The sequence below is a fragment of the Neolamprologus multifasciatus genome, chromosome 12, assembly GCF_963576455.1.
Source record: "Neolamprologus multifasciatus chromosome 12, fNeoMul1.2, whole genome shotgun sequence".
NCBI lineage: Eukaryota > Metazoa > Chordata > Actinopteri > Cichliformes > Cichlidae > Neolamprologus > Neolamprologus multifasciatus.
The window spans coordinates 26,316,068-26,334,589 of NC_140450.1; the positions used below are offsets into that span (position 1 = coordinate 26,316,068).

Here is an 18,522-nt window from a genome sequence, read left to right on the forward strand (position 1 = left end):
CATTATTTACCACTGATGGCAGAAAGTAATGTAATTTTATTTATTCTTTCAAATTCAGCCTTAAAGTATTGCTGTTGTACCAGCTTTGCTTTAAATTTGCATAAAACCACAGTCTTCTCTGACATAAAGGCTCAAAAATCAATGTCGATAAAGTCTAAATCTTCTTTTCACGAGACTTTCTGCTCTGCATTTGGCAGTCCACCCAGCTTTTGGATAGATTTCCCCGCAGCTCTTTGTATATAGTCATGGTCCCTAGAGCATCAAACCTACTTTAATAATCTATGAATTCTTTTTGTGTAACCAGCAGGTCAAAATTTGCACTTTCTGCTGGAAAATATGCCAACGTCTATTTGATGGATTGGTAAAAAATGCAGACATTCAGGGTTCTCTTACTCATCCTAATGATTTTGGCAGACTTCTGACTCTATCCTCTAAAGTAGAGAATGTATTCAAAGCCACAAACGTCAGCAAGGTTGACACAGATGTTAGCATTCCTCTCAGGATAAACTGTAATTTTTTACGAATGCTCAACATTAAATTTGTTGCAACCATCAGTTAAAAATTTGACATTGTCCAACACTTTTTTTTAAAGATCAAATGCGTGATGAACAAATACTCCTCGAAGGGTCATCTCCCTGGTTGAAGCTAGTCGCAGTGCATACACAGAGCCATAGATGGATGGATGTTTCTGCAGTCAGATCATTGCTTACAAAGGGAGCTTTGTTGTATTTTAAACAGTAATGTACTTAGACGGACAGCCACTTAACATCTTCTCCTCACAGACTAGAATTGGATGTGGATGCCAGAAATCTGATTCTGTTCATCTGGATGTTTTGTTTTCAGTGGGTTCATCACTCACTCACTCATCCAAGTGACATCTACAGTCTCAGCTGACTGCAGGTTTCCCCAAACTTACAAACAGTGCATAGTGACTGAAACTAGCTCCACTGACTAACAATGGGCTATGAGGACTTTTTTATAATCATTTAATTGGCGTTATCGTGACCATTAATCAATGGCCATCAGTACCATTAACATAGAGTTAGGGAATAGCAACAATCACAGCATTGTGACATGGTGAAAGATATATCGGTAAGCCCTCTCCTCAGTTCAGAGGAGGACGGACCTCCCTGCCTGTCTTATAGTTGGGGAAACTGCAGTTAGCTGAAGTCACTGAAGAAGTCATTTGTGTGAGTGATGAAATGTACTGAAAGCGTTACGTGCAGATGAACAGAATCAACTTTCTGGGATTTAGTAACCTGCGTGACTGAGCATGCATCGAGACAACTGAGTGTGACGTCAGTTACCTCAGTAAGCTAAAAAATGATTTGAAAGTGTAAACTCGCGAGTTTGAGTCGTCATTGAGCTCCATTTTGTTCTGTCAAGAATGTTTTGTTCATTTTGTTTTATTCTAGTCAATAAACAGACTAAAACAGGAAACAATCCTTGAACACAATACAAAGTCTAGCAAGGACATCCAAGAAGTACCTAGCACTGATGTTGAGGAAACATCCATAATGTTGGTTCAGGTTTAATTTTGGAACAGCTTTGTTCCAACTGTTACCATTAAAATGCTTCCTGGGTTTGACTATATATACAGTAGAAGTAGGTACACCCTAGTGCTATCGCTTAAATCATTGCAAAGTCTAGCTGTATTACTTGTTGTTGAACAGTATGGTTTTGCCCTTGTGCAAAATTAAAAACTAAAAATACAGGGTCACAGTTAGAATACAGTTCAATCGCAGTAAAGCCCAACACAAATTCTGCAGTGAAGATTTAATTTTTTTCAGCATTTTGTATTTCTAACTTAGATTTTTATGACAAATACTCAATTCTCAAACTTATTCAGAGTTTTTTGTGTGTGTTCAGCTTTTTAAAATTTTTGCTCGAGGGGATCTGTTTCTCTACAGTCCTGTTCAAACAGATGAACGATAGAAATACTCGCCAGGATTTTGGTGTAACTCTTGGCATTTGTGTTGTCATGTATCAATGGCATCTTTCCAATATGGTCTGGTCTACATTAATAAATAACCCCAGTGCCAAGTCTGTCGCTATGCAAGTGGATGACTGTACAAGCACTGCTCAGTGCATGACGGCATATTAGGACGATCATTAGTCACCAGTCTTAGTGTGTTATTTCACACCTTTGTGCCATCTCACAGTCACATTTTTCAGTTCCCCATGCGTGACAGACTTCATGCAGTTAACAGGAATAACAGGAAATCACAGATCAGTCATTATAGGCTTTTGTGTCTCTCAATCAGTACTCACTTTTGTTGTACTGTGCTTGTACTGCTTTGTTGTAACATTTTCAGTAATGTTATTTAAGTGCTATTGATTACTGATGTTGTATACTACGTTCCTTTTCTATAAAGCTTATAGTTAAGGCTGGATCAGGTGACCCTGAACCGTCCCTTAAATGTGCTGCAATAGGTCTAGGCTGCTGGGGACCTCTTTTACTATCCATGTGTTTATACACCACTATTAACAACCATTAATCATGGGTTAGTATGAATCTCTGACCTTTCCCGCAGCAGATGGGTGCCCCTCCCTGTTTCTCTGATTCGGCCAGATGTTTCTTCCTGTTAAAAGGGAGTTTTTCTTCCCCATTGTCTCCTTCTCATAGGGCATGGCTATTCAACTAAGAAGTTAGTTGGGCCAGATTTTCAAACCGAGGAATTTATCTGGGCCAGATATTTTTTGCAGCCAGTAAGCAGCAGATCATGATAAATTTCAAACCCACACAACTGTATTGAAAAACAAGTAATTTTTTTATTCCTTTTCCCCTGTAAATCTGGTGACCTCTCACAAATGCACACCAAAAGGTCCATTTAAAAAAGGGGAAGTATAACTAAACTATTTTTTTTGCACATTTGAAATAATAATAATAAAAAAAACATTTTGAACCCATCTCCTGCTATAGATATTACATCAATTTTCCTCAGGTCATCTAACAGCATTTCAAACTCGTCTGACGCCAGAACTTCAACTCTACGAACTGTCTGACAGGGGTACGTTTTTAATAGCAGATGTCACACTTACTTTAATTTTTTCGTCACTTATCACCGCATCCACCACGGCCAGCATGCAGTATTTCACTGTTTCAGAATCTGTGAAAGGCCTTTTCTTCTTCGCCAAGAAGCAAACACGAAGGAAAGCTGCTGCAACTCTCTCTTGGACTGTACAGGACCCTCACCATGGTAGTACAACTCCGGTTGTAAGATTATTAAACTCGCAGTTAAACTGTACTTTTGCAGCCCTCTCCTGAGATTGCTCTGGAAAGTTTGTGTAGAAAGTCTGGTGTTTGTCATTGTGGTGCCTTCGTAAGTACAGCAACACACTCACTGCAAATTAAACACATTGGTTTGGCATTTGGATTTGGCGGTAAAATGAATAAGTATTTGTCAGTCCAGGCAGGGTTCATTGTCAATTTTGCGCTTTTGGACTGAGAAAGACACGCTGTTGTCGCATCATATATTACGATGATTGTTTAATATGTTTACATCACGGTGCATTGTGTGTTAAATATTGCTAGGCTACTAGGAGTGTTGCATTCACAGTCTACACTACGCTGTAGGAATTTTTAATTTTTTAAAAATGAATTAATGAATTAATTTTTTGCGTTTTCTCTGTGTTTCTGCTAGGACCACAGGCAGGGCCACTCGCAGGTTGCTTCTGGGCCACCATTTGAATAGGCTTATCATAGGGGGTCATCTGATTGATGGGGTTTTATCTGTATTATTATAAGATCAATATCTTGTGCCTTGAGGTGATTGTTATTATGATTTGGTGCTATATGAAAACAAAAAATGAATTTAGTTGTATATGTGAATGCCCCAGACTAAGAGTAACTGTGTAACAATATAGTATATTCTTCTGTTATTTCCACTGTCATCCATTACATACCAGGCAGTTGTGACAGTAATTCTGGTTCGCCTCGACTTGAAGGCGAGTACATTGTAGTTGTACTTTTGAAGTGAAAGGTTTGTTGACTAATGTGAGGTCTGAGACTTACAGGCTAGGTCGTGTGTTGCCTTTATGATGGGGTTGTGTAATAGGGTCAGGACTTTTAGCTGCTGTCTTTGCCAGGTCAGGTGCACTAGAGTAGCTGCTGACATTGTGCACGTTTGTGTGCCTGCCAGTTTTTGATAATCTCTGGATTGAATGTGATAGCCGGATGATATTTGAGAGGAGCAGATTCCACAGCATTGCAGTTAAAGCCTAATTCTTCAGATGTTTGATGTCAGCTCGATATTGGCCCGGCTAATTTATTTATTTAATTAGAGCTTATCAGTGAGCAAATTGTCACCCAAATATTCAAAGTGTGTAGTTATGATACTGCATTACACACTGATTAGGGTGCGACCTTCCAGTGTTTTCAGCAGACTATTTCCCTCCTGATCAGAGAATTGTGTGAGCACATTAGTCACCACTGTCTTATTTTCTTCGTGACCTTGGTTGATGTATTGCTTTCATTATCTGCTGATGTACTTGGGATGTTCATTATGCAGTGTTTTGATATTGTGGCGCTGTCTTTCTGTTTGTCTGGCTTCTCTCCAGGTGTAAGGACTGAGCATGTGGATGAGCTGCGTGTCTTCCTATTGGTCTGTGGCCTCAGAAGAGTCAAAGACCCCCTCTATTTGGTGGAGGTTTTTTCAAGTATGCTGTGATTTTATTCATTACGTTATATTGTTGAATTCATTTCATTGTGCTTGCTATGAAATGCATGTGTATAACATCAAGTGGCCATTAGATCAGCACTCAGACCCAACCCGTTATTGAAACTAGAAATACATACCAGTAAATATGATTATGTAAGCTGGATGAAAAATTGCTTATGTTGTCTGTGGGAACTAAGGTACCAAAAAAAAGTACCGTCGAATTTTAAGATTTTTTACACATCAGTCCTGGTGAAATCCTAAATGTTCACCAGATACAGAGAACATATAAGATTATAAATAACTGAACTCTCTTAGGCAAGCTTTCAGTTGTCTTCCAACAGAGATACATTCAAAATACTTCTTTGGATTTTGGCTGTCTTTTGTTTCATTGTCTGCAAAAATGATCCCACACTGCTTCAAAAAGGTCTGAGGAGGCCAATCCATAACTGATAGTGATCAATCATGATCCATCCTGGCAGTGTGTTTGGGATCATTGTCATGTCGAAAAAAAACTGGCTTTCAGTCCAGTTCTTGTGTAATTTTGCATTTTTCCAGCCTTTTCTTTCAGTTTGCAGCCTTCCACCTACATCATTTCTGATGCGATTTCAGTGATTAACTTAAAGGCCAGGTGCATGTGTGAGGCCTTTGCTGGGTTTTTTGCTATTTCCTAAACTCGTGACTTTCAGATATTGTTGATCTGTAGGCAGACTACAACTCTGTTGTCTCAGGCTGCAACTTGCAGCAGTAAACGAGCTATTACACGTGGATTTAATGGCATCTTTTTGCTCTTTTTGCTGCTCTGCAGCCTTGTTGACTCATATGATCCATATCTTCACCTGCTGCAGATTCTGGTTGGAGTGATCCTTCAGCTTGTAGCAGATATTATGGAGAACAGAGCGAGTGCTGTCATCATCTCCAGTCAGAGTGGAATAGAGTTGATCCACCTACAGAATAAAAAAACGAAATCACATCCAGGACCAATACACCAGTGACCTGGCCATCATCCAGACAGGGAAACACAAGACTGGATAGACAAGAGCAAACTGGTTAGCAACAGCAATATTGCAAGTGGTGAATTAGCCAAGTATATTGGTGCATACTGTGCCCCCGATCAAAACCTTTGTGAATCTCATCTTCTGAGATCCCTACCAAAGTACTTAAAATGATCTTTATGGTAGTTGCGGTGCAGGAGGTGCCACTATGGTCGCATTTTGCTAAATACTAGGGGTGCAATGATACACAAAATTCACGGTTCGGTTCAGTACTTTGGCGTCACGGTTCGATATTTTTTCGATACAAAAAAATGTTCATGCCTTTTTAATTTGTCATTTATTAAAATTATAAATATATATTTTAACTCAAACGTACAGTTTTTAAATTTAATGTTGCTGAAACAACAAAGGGATAAAATAATAAATCTATCTGATCGAGAAATCACTCATCTTTGGAAAAGAGTTTATTACAGAGAAATGGCTCTTTCCAAAATAAAAGCTATACTATACGCTTCTTCTGGGCTATATTCTCAGCAGCATATTAAACATATCAGGTCCCCATAAGGAGAATCATGTGCTAACGGCTGTCTAAATGACGGGTAAAGTTTGTAGCATGCGTGCTTGTTGTTTTTGTCTCCTTCCACATGTCTTTGCACTAGCATGATGTCGGTGTAAATGTGCAGTCATATTCATTTTGTTCCCACTAGTGCTGTCAGCGTTAATCTGAAATGATGTTAACGCCACAACACAGCAAATCCCCGTTAACGAGCTACCGCGGATCGCCCCGTGCGTGGGGCTGGACGGCGTCAACAAGTTAACGAGCAAACTGCGCTAACGCAGTAGTTCCCACCCATGTAATTGAGCATTGCTGGCACATCCAACATACTGTTTTACTTTTGTCCATGATGCGCTTACCTTCAGGGTCATACTTCACATGAAGACCAAAATAGTTCCAAAGGCCAGATCTGAATGAGGATGGGGAGGTTAAATTTGCCATGTTGCAATGAGCTTAGATTCTGTCTTGCTAGCTTGCACTGCACTCAGTGGATCTGCGCTCGACAGTGCAGCCTAGGCGGAGTAGTCAAATGCAGATCCACTGAGCTCTCAACACAGACAGCATCGTCAGAAGAAAAGTTGATCAAATGAATTAAAAAAAATTGTATTGTTTGATACATATGCGTACCAAACCGAAAGCACTGTATCGAATGGTTCAATATCGATACGAGTATCGTTGCACCCCTAGCAAATACAGTGAGGGGTGGCCCTATTAACCAGCTTAACCTTAATGCCTTTCTTAATGTATCTGCTGTTGTAGAGGCCATGTCCCAATCAATTAGATGTCAACCGTTGAGTTTCATCTAATAGAAAGTGTTTGTACAGTGCAGCGGGGCAGCTCGTTCTCATTTTGTCGGGTCTTGCCTTCATGGTTTTTATGTTTTTTCTTTCTTTGATGGATATCCTGTATGTCTTATTAGGTACCTAATATTTTGCCTCTAATTAACACAAGTTGTTTCTTTTTCAACCCCCCATATATACTGTGACTTTCACAGCACGCAGTTATTGTAATGAGACATCACTAGAGGGCGTCAACATTGTATATTAATGTTGAGGAGAGCTGCACAGTTCAAGTTTCACATGCACGTTCTTGGAATTAACACGTACTGTCCATGAGTGTCGTGCATTAAACAAGCTTGTGGGAATCTGTGCAAGAACAGCCTCACTTCTTTTGACAACTTGCTCATTTAAAAAACACACACACAAAAACAAACTGCAGTGTTGTTTTTTACATCACCAGTTATATTTAATGTTTTTCAGAGTGGCATTGTGAGAATCTGCTGAATGTGTTAGTCATTATTGGACCCAAGGTAAGTAAACAGTCCTTATGCACTAGTTTTGTTTTGTTTGTTTCTTTGTGTGTATGCTTTTGTTTTTGTTTTTTTCCCTTTTCTGCCATGTGCCTCTGTACTGTCACTCTGTGTACTGCTGAAATTACCTAGAAACATCCCCCGGGAATTGAGGCAGCCTCTAATTGGATAGAGCAGACATGCAGGCTTTAGTTGTTATGCTGGAATTAACGGACAGTGCTGGGAAGAAATGTCTTCTGAATACTGGGGAAGGGGTCAGCTGTAGTGGTGGTTTAGTTGTTTTGTTTTGTTTTGTTTTGTTTTGGGGTTGTTTTTTTTTTGGGGGGGGGGGGGGGGTGTTGGCATTACCTGCTTCACATTACTTGCCTTTTACTAATGACCTGTGTGGAAGTGGAGCAAACTCATTTTAATCCTCATAATATGTATCTGCACCTGTACGGGGAGCACAAGTTACAGGTTTTGCCGCCCTGTCACATGTAATCATGTTTCTGTGCTGTGTGTCTCCCTGAAAACATTAAGTGCTCAAGTACAAGCTGTGCGTCTTCATGTCAAACAGTGCAAATAAATAAGTGGAAAATAGCAATTGAACTCTCAAACCCTGTCGTGAATAACCTCGTGCATCAATCAACTAGTCAGTCGCACAATCAAATTATAGTGTTTTTATTTATTTATGTTAATATTGTTTTCTTTTAAAAAAAAATATCAGGTTGCAGTTTTATGTTAAAATTCTTGTCATATCCCAGAGAACAGCAGCAGCCTCGGTTCTTTGTTTTTCTCTCACCTATTGTTTTCTGTTTGCATGTCTTCATCTTCTCTTCTCCCCCCCACCCGACTCGCTTTGATACAGCATCAATGTACAGTACTTTAGCATCTGTTCTTTCTTTCAAGCAGTGGTCTCAGGCAAAAGGTACGTACTGCTTTAGCTTTGCACAGAACCAACTCAATTAGGCATGGCCACGGGCTTGTATGTACCGTCTTACTGCCGCTTCTTGCTTTTTCACGAGGCTTTGCTGCTGCTGCCGTTTGATGAAACGGTTCAGTCGAAGCAGAAACATGTGATTCATCGTGACACGTCTGAATCACAGGCATGTTTGTTCAAGAAATGGAAAGATATTAATTTTATACTAAAAATGTTTTCGTGTGACAGCCAGATTTCAGCTGTGTTAATTTAAGGATTATATATTTTTTGTGGAACAGTGTTGAACAGATTAAACGAAGTGAAGGAAAAAAGATCTAAAAATGCGAAGAGGAGGTGGAATGAGACATCCCTCGTTCAGGCTGTCGTGACATCACAGAAATCAGTATCGCTACTTCATTCAAGTAATAAGCGCTGTGGCTTTGCAGCATCTGTCATTAAGAGGAAAATTCAGGTCAGTTTGTCAGCGATGACACATCTGAACTCTCTGTAAATGGGCTTTAAATTACAGAGTAAAATAAATCTGGACAATTCCAAAAAGGGAACGTTATCTCCTGTAACGATAGCAGGCTTTCACCTTATTTATTTGCTGAAAGCAAAAATGAAATCTAATTATATCTCTCTCAAACACCAGTAAAGGTATGACAGATTTATTAGAATGAACAGGAACACTGAAGCTTTCACCGTATGACGTAGCTTTGTTGTTTGTTTGTTTTGGGCTCACTATAAGACAGCGCCGGTTGGGCTTAAACCGTGTATTTTTGCCAGTATCTTCATCATCTTGATCCGACCCCTGCTCGTTTTATAATTCCTGCAGAATCCCAGATTGCTCCAGGATGCAAAACTGCATTTCTTTTTTAATACATCTTAAAAAATAATTTCATGAAGGCATTTTGTGAGCTATAAAATAAAATGAGATGTAGCAGCTTGCTTAGTAGCATCTTTGACCCACATTGCTATGCTTTGACTTTTCTGTGGACAGGCTAATGCACATAAATCCCACATTGCAATTAATCAGATTGGCCACCCTGCCCACCCTGACCCCAATCTCTGAAAATGCAGGATTTTCCTGAGAATGATTTTCTCCTGATAGAAGTTCTTAATTGTGTCATTCGATATTTTATATCCCAGTAATTAGGATATTGCAGGTATCCTTAATAAAAAAGAAAAACAGAAATTTTGTTGCACATGTTTCGGTCATTTTTGTTTTGCCGCTTGTTTTTCAGATTGATCCCGTTCTTTCTGCTGAAGTAGAAACAGTTGTTAAAAGGTAGGCCTTCAGCTTTCTTTGTGTTCAAACTGTCAGTTTTGTCTGTTTAATTGCTGTGATGTTCCATCTTTTCAGACTTGCCTGCCTTTGTGCTTCTTTCATGCGGTGCATTGAAAAACAAACGCAGCTCACATGTATCGTAACATAATGTGAACAGAATGCAAAATAGAGCTGAGCGCCAAGGTCCTCTTTTTATTATCTCTCCTCCCACACTCAAGTCTCCGCCGATCTTTCAGTTTTTCGCCACAGGGCCTCACCACAACAGAGGTCTTTGCGGCAGGAAGCTGCCCTCTCTGCTTAAGACTTTACCTGGATGCTCCGTTCATGTCACAAACAGTGCAGCTGTGTTTCCTTGCCTGAGCTTGTCACTGCTGTTCAGCATCATTCACGCCTCTGTGAGCCCTGAGTCACACAGAACTGAGTTTTGCCACTGCTTTTACAGAACAGCAGGGGTGTTCTTGGCCCAGGAGAGGTGCCAACAGGAGCTTTATGCTGCCATGAAAAGGTGCTTCGCTGTGGTCAACAGCTCTGTTTCAGAGGGCATGTCAGCAGCCATCTTGGAGGTAAACATCTTCGAGGATGGTGGGTAATTGGACGGCGGGGCAGCACGATGTTCCAACATTGACAAGAATAACAGTTTGGTAATGGTAGTTTGATCTATCAAGGCATCTTACAGAGGAGCTTTTGTTTTTTAATCTAAACCACGTGAATCTTCTGCACTGTTTGTTGTTCAGCTACAATGCTATCTGGACACTTCTGGGACAATTACCCAAATTAATTGCTTGACTCCAATCTTCCCATTCCTGAGTGAGCAAATCCTCTTAATCTTTTTTAAACACAGGCAATTAAGACAATCCACAGTAGGCTTAAAGTGTTATTAGTTTGTTAGCATGTTTCACTTAACAAGGTATTAGCTTGCACAGATTGTTAATTCTTTAAGTGAACTGAAGCACAGAATGGCGGCGCTGTACACCATCCGAAATGCTCGAGTGACTGCTTCTTAACAATGACAGGATAAACAAGAAACTTTTGCCTTTGACTTATGCTTTCTGTCTTCACCAGGCCATTGATCTTGGGGTACCTGTGCTGGCTAGAAACATTCCAGGAAATGCAGCTGTGGTGCAGCATGAGGTCACCGGCCTTCTGTATTCTTCTCCTCAGGTATATATTGGCTGACCAGCTCTGTAGTTAAGCTAAGCGCTGTAGTCCATAAACATAATGACTGTGTTTATGGACTACAGAGAGGATAAACTGTTGCCAGGGCTACAGGGACTCCTTTTACCTCAGCTGACCAGAAAAGTACACAACCGCATAAAGTAGTACCGACACACTGACTGAGAACAACTGGGGGGTTTTATGTCCTCTCCTCGCATAACTGAATAAAATAACAAGTCTCACAGTTTTAATCAGAAACTTTTGACATCATTTTGTAAACTTTGTAGCAGTTTTATCACAAGTCCAATCTGAGCAGGTAAAATATAACAAAAGGTCCCTCCTTGTGTTATATTTTATTTTATGTTTCCTCAGGTGCTTGGATTAGAATCAAAAGAAGTGCACCCTTTAGGGAGAGAACAAAGATACTATACTACTGCATAGTGATGCAACAATTAGCAGCAAGGTGGAAAGTAAGTAATCCCCCATGAGAACTGCTCAGTCTGATATTCAATGAGGTTTAATGCAATGGGAGATAACAAAGGATAAGGCCAATTGGTGGGGCTTAAGCGTTGTATTGTCAAGATCATGCTGTAGCGTGATGTTGTTGTAATGGTGGGGATAATTCCTCCCTGCACGTGTGCTCCACTGAGCTGCTGGTAGGAAGCTCACACAGATGGTTGCAGCAACTTGGGACGGATAAACGAGGACCTCGGCCAGGACCGACGGGAAGAGAGTGCTAGTCTTTGAGCCGCCTTTGCAGTAGCTCCCGTGCAGGACTTTTTACACACACTAAAGTCTTTCCTTATTCTTTCCACTGACAGTATTTCTTGTTCTTCAAGATGGAATTACATGAGGAGTGTGGGTATTAAGAAATGTGTCGAGCAAAGTAAACACAAAAGCACTCACGAGCTTTAAAGAGGAAAAATGGCCTGTCCTGTCGGGCTCTGTAATTTGCACCAAGAGTGAAGTGAATATAAGCGCGCCTCTCATAAGTTGAGCTTTAATCCTTTTGCTGTGAGGATTTATAGCCCTCATATGTCCATACAGAAGAGCCGTTTCCCACCAAGAGCCTCTCCAGACATAATCACATCACTTGAAGTGAAGTAAAGCAAAATGGCCTGCTGACTGGCAGTGGCTAAAACTTTGTGTGCCCATTGGCTCAGTGCAGCAGTGAATGTTGGCTGTCATGTTGCAAGAACACTTCAAGGCACTTTGACTTCATTTTGTTGGAGGCTTCTGACAGGCTGCTGGGCCAGCAGATGAGCAAACTAGGATTCTGAATGCTGAGTGGATGGACCTCATTTCTATGAATATGTGATGGTGTTATTACTCCCTTTTTTTATACTGTTGCTCTTTTATCCTTGTCTTTTCTTCGCCATGTTCCCAACACGACTGGTTGTACAGTATCTTTTTTTTCTAACTGTATCACTTTGTTTGTTTTTCTCTTTTTACATAAGCAAATGAGAGGTGGCAGCTATTAGGATAGAAAAAGGGGGTCTGTTGGGCATCCATATTTAGATATGGAGCCACAAATATCTCCATCCTTTGGCTATGTAAAGACACTTTTGAAGTATTTGCTAATCAGTGCACAGGCTTCTATCTGAGTTCTGTTCTTGTGCTTTGGATTATCGTTTATGCTTTAAAAAATATCTCCAGGCACCTTCACTGGCAAGCTTCAAGTGGCATTTGGCAGTGAATGAGACTAATTTTGCCTTTATCCTTGCCAGGAATTTGTGCATCAATCTCAGAGGCTGTTGTCAGATCACGAGCTGAGAGAGAGAGTGGTGAGGAATGGAAAACTCTACGTGGAAGAGCGTCACAGCGTTAAACAGGAGAGAGAAACTTACCAGCGACTGGTGGACACTTTGCACTGAGCACATTAAACTGCAATCTGTAAACTTTCTCAGGGGCTTCAGCAGGAGAGAAGAAGAGCGCGACAAATCTCTCTTTGTTGCACAGGTATAATTATGCTCGTTTGCATAACAATGCGGTTTTATCCGTACTACCTGACTGAAAATTATGACGAAGAGTGCTTTAAACTAAAGACATATGACATTTACGATGGACTCTTATTTATGGTTTAATTATGATATAGGCATGGATACTGTGATTATTCTTTCTGCATATTAAATGGTTATTGATCTAAAAAATTATTACGTTTCTCTTTATCAGACTTTTCCAAATGAAGTCCAGGATTTTTCCAGGTTATGCTACCCGTTTCTGTTTTTTATGCTGAAATAACTGGGTTACACAAAGAGAATGAACCAGTATAACTTTGTTTAAAGGATAGAATGGCACAAAAGTCCTTTTGTTTGCTGTTACAAAGATTGATTATGATATCGTACTGCACCAGCGCACCGTAACAAAAACCTGTCAAATCAAGAACTGCATTAGTTCAGGCAGGCCACAAAGATGAGCTCGGCCACGATCCCAGTATGGCAGTGAGTCCCAGCGCTAGCCTACTTCAGCTGTCTGCTCAGTTGATGGTTTTCTATACATCCAATTGACAAATCCCATATAGGAAGCACTGTTTAAGCTGCTTCAGCCTGCACACACTTGCTGCACACCTTCAAGTCGCTTTGCAAACGACCTTCACCCCAGCTCCTGTGTGTCTTTCTTCTTCCTGATGTGTTTTTTCTGTGTTGGGTCTCGGTGCTGCTCTCCCCACCTCATGCTGTCCACATATCCACATAGAAATCTGTGAGGGGTCCCGAAACAGAGCTACGTTTCCAAATATAAGTACTGCAGATGGAGATAATCTTAATCTCTGAATTAAGCAAAGAAAAAACTGCAGTAGATGACCAACTCAAGTGGCTGGTGCTTAACGTAGAAAATCAATTAATAGGCAATATTGAAGATCAGTCCGTTTTAATGTTAAAAAAGCAACTGAAAATTAACCCAACTTAAAATTACAAATACATCTTTTATGTCGCATAATAGAAAACACCCCTTTTGGTTCTTATTATTTTAATCAAAGCCATATGTCTACTGAAATCAGTGTGAGATTATGCTGATATAGGATATATTTTCAATTTGGAGACACTTTCTCTGGGTGTCTTTGTACTGTATGCATCAGCATGTGAGTGCAACAATTTAGAAGTAGATATCCACATGCAGCTTTAATATTTGGTGGCTTTGTGTGAAAAGGGAGTCCGTCTGAATTGGCCGTCTCAAACACGATCACACACATCTAACTCTCCAATATTAACAATAATATACAGTACATGTACATGTAAAAGGCCTTGATAGGTAATGAAATGTAGAGGAGGGCAATTCCAAAATCATAAATTCTCGACAGTTTTCAGAGTTGACAAAGGCATTGAGGTGATCAAAGCCACATCTGCTGTACATGTGAGGTCTGATCAGGTTCTCTATTATAACTGGTCCCCAGGCTCTGTGATGGGCACTTGAGGTTCCTCCCCACAGCTGTCCTCCTTTCCAACCCAATGGATGCCATGGCCGTTCTCTCTGGGTGGGAGATGTGGTGAATGCTGGCGCTCTAGTGTGGAGAAGGTTGTGAACTGGACTCTCTTTCTCTTGCTGGTGGGCGAGTGGAGGGACTCTGTGGGCATCGGTTTGCCTCTGAGGGAGCCTACGCAACTGAGGGGAGAATCTGTGACGGAGGCCAGACAACTGGGCCTCCTGGAAAGAGAGCCAGTCTTATCAGGCCCAATGTCTATCACAGTGGTTGTAGTTTGGGAGTCTTGCTGGACCGGGCTGCCCGGCACGCTCATCACCAGCTCAGCATCTGTGCCCAGCCATACCCAGTCGTGCCTGTGGCCTGTGGGTTCCTGGCCGTGAGAGGGCGGTTTCTTGTGCCTGAACTTAACAACATATGAGACACAGTTTACCAGAAAAACCAGGATGGCCAGGCAAAAGACACCCAACAAAGCATACATGCCAATCTCTAAGTCTGTTAGAGGCCTGTTTGCCAAAACTTCTTCACCACCAACTTCTATTTCTGTCGTCCCCTGCCCAGGGGTCTCCACCTTGGTGGGGAAGTTGTTGGAGTTTACCAGATTCCTGGGAACCTTCACCGTGCTGGTGAAGCTAACGCTGCTCATATCCTCCACTATCATGTTGTCTGACCCGTATCCTTTGCTGTTCTCACCAGGGCTGCTCATTAGGCTGACATTAGCCACAGTAGTAGGACTACCAGGGTTTCCTGAATTACTGGTCTTACCCACTCCTCCGAGGCTACCGCTGGTTATCAGGGTTCTTTCTGTAGATTTAATAGTGGTTGTGATCTTCTGTATGGCGCTTTCTTCTCTGTCTAAGTTTGGCATGCGTGGTGAAGCATCCTGGGATGGCTTTCTCTGCTTCCTCTGACGCTCCACTTCTTCCCCATCGTTCCCATAGTCAGTTTCCTTGTTGCTAACAGTACTGCTGTCGAATATTCCATCTGATCGCTTAGTGTTCGCTTGAAATTTGACCTTGAGGGTGCCGTTGCCTACTGCAAAAGTACTTTTGCGTTTGGACTTCTGACAGGCCTCACAGATGGACATCTCTACTCTGACCAAGACTCCCTCGCCCTCTCCTTCTGCCACCACAGCTGGTGGCGTGCCCTGCACCGACACCACTCCCTGATCTAGAGAGGTCACCGTCACACGGAAAAAGGATTGATCATAAATGTCAAGAGGTGTCTGATTGCCATCACTGAATTGTATCCAGGCACTGACCAAAGCTTCCTAAGAGAACAAAGAAATTGTAAAAAGATTGTACTTTGATCTTTGAATCTAAAATCTTTACATTTAAAAAATGATAAAGGATGTTACCTGTTTGGGACTCTGTAGCACCTCCTGTGTGGTTGTGGTAGCCAGTATGGCCCTGTTGCTTCCTGCACTGAGCTGTAATGTCATGGAGAGCCCTGTAACCAGCTGAACCCCCAGCTCTGTGATGGTCACTTTGTCATCCACAACTCTGATAGTTGTTTTAGCCAAGATGGCATCAGATAGTGGAGAAAACACCTGTCAACATCAGGTAAAGTCACTTTTTTAGGCTTCTTCAGATTTGATCTCATTTTTAACTCTTTGCCTCAGACAGAAATGGTTCAATTCAGAAAAAGAGTTACTCTGTGAAAAGGCAGCAAGTTAGAGCTGGCTCACAAGACTAATCCAAAGAGTATTCCAGTTTATTACCTGGATGGCAGTGGTCCCAAAGTCTTTCCCCGACAGCACTCTTCCTGCCTGTAGCCTAGCCACTCGAGTGTCCTCCACCTTCATGAAGTATCGAACCAACCTTGTAACATCCACCTGCCAATCAGACCCCAGGAAATAGGCCTTTGGATCCCGGGGGTCTTCTTGCTCTGCCATGAAATGGGTTAGCACCCTCACAAGGGCATGCTGAAACTGCAGCATACAGCCCTTCCCCTTCCGATCGTTTTCATCACTGTTCCAGCCAGTTCTGGGACATGAGCACAAAAACATACGGGTAGGTCAGGCCTATCAAACAGTACATGCTTTCCCCTCTATATCAATCACTCAGCCCTGTCTGTCTCTTTATTTGATTGGATCACACTGAATTGTTGCAGTGCATTACATAATGGAATCTAACCTCTAAATCCTCGGAGAGATATGATTTAAATTTGTATGAATAAAAAAAATGCCTTTGGAAATCACACCTACTGTAGAAATCAAGCAAAGGGATTTTGTGTTGTTAGTGGTTTCCTACCTTTTTGAGGTGAGGATGGGTACCCTCCAGCTTTTGATCTGGCTCAGCTCTGTGTCTGACACCTCAATCTGGAGAGGAAGCCGGGGCATCCACACATTCAGTTCAAGCTGAGCACTCAGGTAGCTGTAGGTGAAGTTTACTGTCATCTTTATCTTCCCCTTAACCTCTTTTCCATTTACGAAAACATAGTCACACCTGTCGGACACCTGGAGAGGTAAAGATAAAATGGAAACAGTCCGCCGGCACGTGAGCATCTTATCATTTTTTGTCTAAGATGATTATGTAAACAATCTACATCAAACTCGGGATTAAATTTGTTCATGAAAGCAATATTCTTCCTACCAATGACAAAAAATAATCAAGTATTCTCATGAAAGTCACCATTTTAACACATCGGCCATTCCTGCAACAACAAATAGCCGTGAAGCAGTTTTGCACTGGATGTGTCACCGCAGTAATGTCAGCTGGCTTTAATAAACTACTGTGATGATCACCGGTGTGAGGCGTCGGGAAGAGGCAGCATTGCAGTTTTATGTTAATCGAAATATCATGTAGTGCACACTGAGCATCAGTCCTTCACAACCAAGTGCATTCATTACAACAGAATTTCAAAGGTGACCTTTGCAAGTTTGGGCAGCTGCTTTAACATCATTTTGCGTCACATCAGGAGGTTTCACTTGGTCGTCTTTGGCCGATACGATAATTAACAAATCACTGAACTCTAGTGACTGAAAACACCCAGGGGAATAAAAGGAAATACACTGACGTTGACAGATGGCTAAAGGATGACTACATATATAAGTTACATCTCGAAGCGGTGTGGACCCAATACTTACGAGATGTGCTGTCACCGGGTCGTGCAATTTTTAGTTCTTTTTTTTTAGAGTACCATGTGTCATCATTGCATCTTGGAACTGCATCCCGTGGATATAGAACATCTTTAGAATAACCCCATCACTCATCATGTCAGCCCTGCTGCTAACTCAGATGTAGTTTCAGCTTTTATACCTAACAGTATATTTCTAAGAAGTGGCACAAAACCTTTCAAATAGATGTCGGGGAAAAAATTTCCATGCAAAGACAGAACAACAGACAAGGGCTCATTTATTTTCAGTGCACTTGTGTTGAATCTTCATGTATTTAATTCAGTGTGTGGGAAGTCAGCTGGTCAGCCATGATTTAAGGCAATTTGCTAATTTTCTACTGTGTTAGAGGAGCACTTTCCAGGACCTCCACCGTCTGCTGTGTTCAAATAATATTCCGAAGAATAAGTTAAAAGGGAATGCCATTTTAAATGTGCCATCCGCCAACTCATTCCAGTCATAATCTTATTCTTTGTCCAAGAATATCCCTCACCATTTTCGGTATCGCAAAGATATTTATGTTAAAATGGGATTTGCCTTTCATCACTGGGTACAGTATTACAGACAGGCAGAAATTAAAAATGCTGAAATGCGTGCTTCACTGACGCAACTCTGCACATGCACATAGAGAGTTTTACTGAATGTGCACAATTAAAATATCCAAATTCCAAGAGGTACTCAAGAGTTTCCACTTGATGTAAATTTTTTGGTTAAACTGCTATATCACCTAATAAAAAGTTCTGGTTAATAACACGTGCTCAAAAATAAATAAAAAAATAAAGGAACACTTTGAAAACACATCAGATCTCAATGGGACAATAATCATGCTGGATATCTATACTGGTATGGACTGGGTAATGTGTTAGGAACGAAATGCAAATCAAAATGATCAGCCTACAAAGAGCTGGATTCAAAGACACCCTGAAACTCAAAGTGAAACAATAATGGGGAAGTCTAGTCCATTTTGCTGAATTTTCATTGCAACAGCTCAAAATTATACTCAGTAGTTTCTGTGGCCCCCACATACATGTATGCATGCTTGACAACATCGTGTTCCTGACATGGCAGACGGTGCCCTGTGGAATCCCCTCCCAGATCTAGACCAGGATGTCACTGAGGTTGTGGACAGT

At 41.2% G+C, this 18,522-nt stretch overlaps 2 protein-coding genes across 3 annotated transcripts in view; one reads left to right on the forward strand and one right to left on the reverse strand.

The window, feature by feature from the left end:
• glt1d1 (glycosyltransferase 1 domain containing 1) overlaps positions 1 to 12,947 on the forward strand; it is a 30,174-nt gene extending 17,227 nt beyond the window's left edge. Inside the window, exons 7-12 of one of the 2 annotated variants that reach the window (XM_085179538.1) lie at positions 4,561 to 4,659; positions 7,469 to 7,518; positions 9,661 to 9,704; positions 10,147 to 10,267; positions 10,767 to 10,865; positions 12,587 to 12,947. In XM_085179538.1, coding sequence (XP_085035664.1) covers positions 4,561 to 4,659; positions 7,469 to 7,518; positions 9,661 to 9,704; positions 10,147 to 10,267; positions 10,767 to 10,865; positions 12,587 to 12,733 — 560 coding nt within the window. In that variant the 3' untranslated portion in view covers positions 12,734 to 12,947. The remainder of the gene's footprint in view (positions 1 to 4,560; positions 4,660 to 7,468; positions 7,519 to 9,660; positions 9,705 to 10,146; positions 10,268 to 10,766; positions 10,866 to 12,586) is intronic. The other variant, XM_085179539.1, reaches the window with a different exon arrangement.
• LOC146507137 (transmembrane protein 132D) overlaps positions 7,848 to 18,522 on the reverse strand; it is a 35,127-nt gene continuing 24,452 nt past the window's right edge. Inside the window, exons 6-9 of the mRNA XM_085179527.1 lie at positions 16,530 to 16,735; positions 15,998 to 16,262; positions 15,635 to 15,826; positions 7,848 to 15,547 (exon numbers count right to left, since the gene is read on the reverse strand). Of these exons, the coding sequence (XP_085035653.1) occupies positions 14,234 to 15,547; positions 15,635 to 15,826; positions 15,998 to 16,262; positions 16,530 to 16,735 (1,977 nt within the window). The 3' untranslated portion in view covers positions 7,848 to 14,233. The remainder of the gene's footprint in view (positions 15,548 to 15,634; positions 15,827 to 15,997; positions 16,263 to 16,529; positions 16,736 to 18,522) is intronic.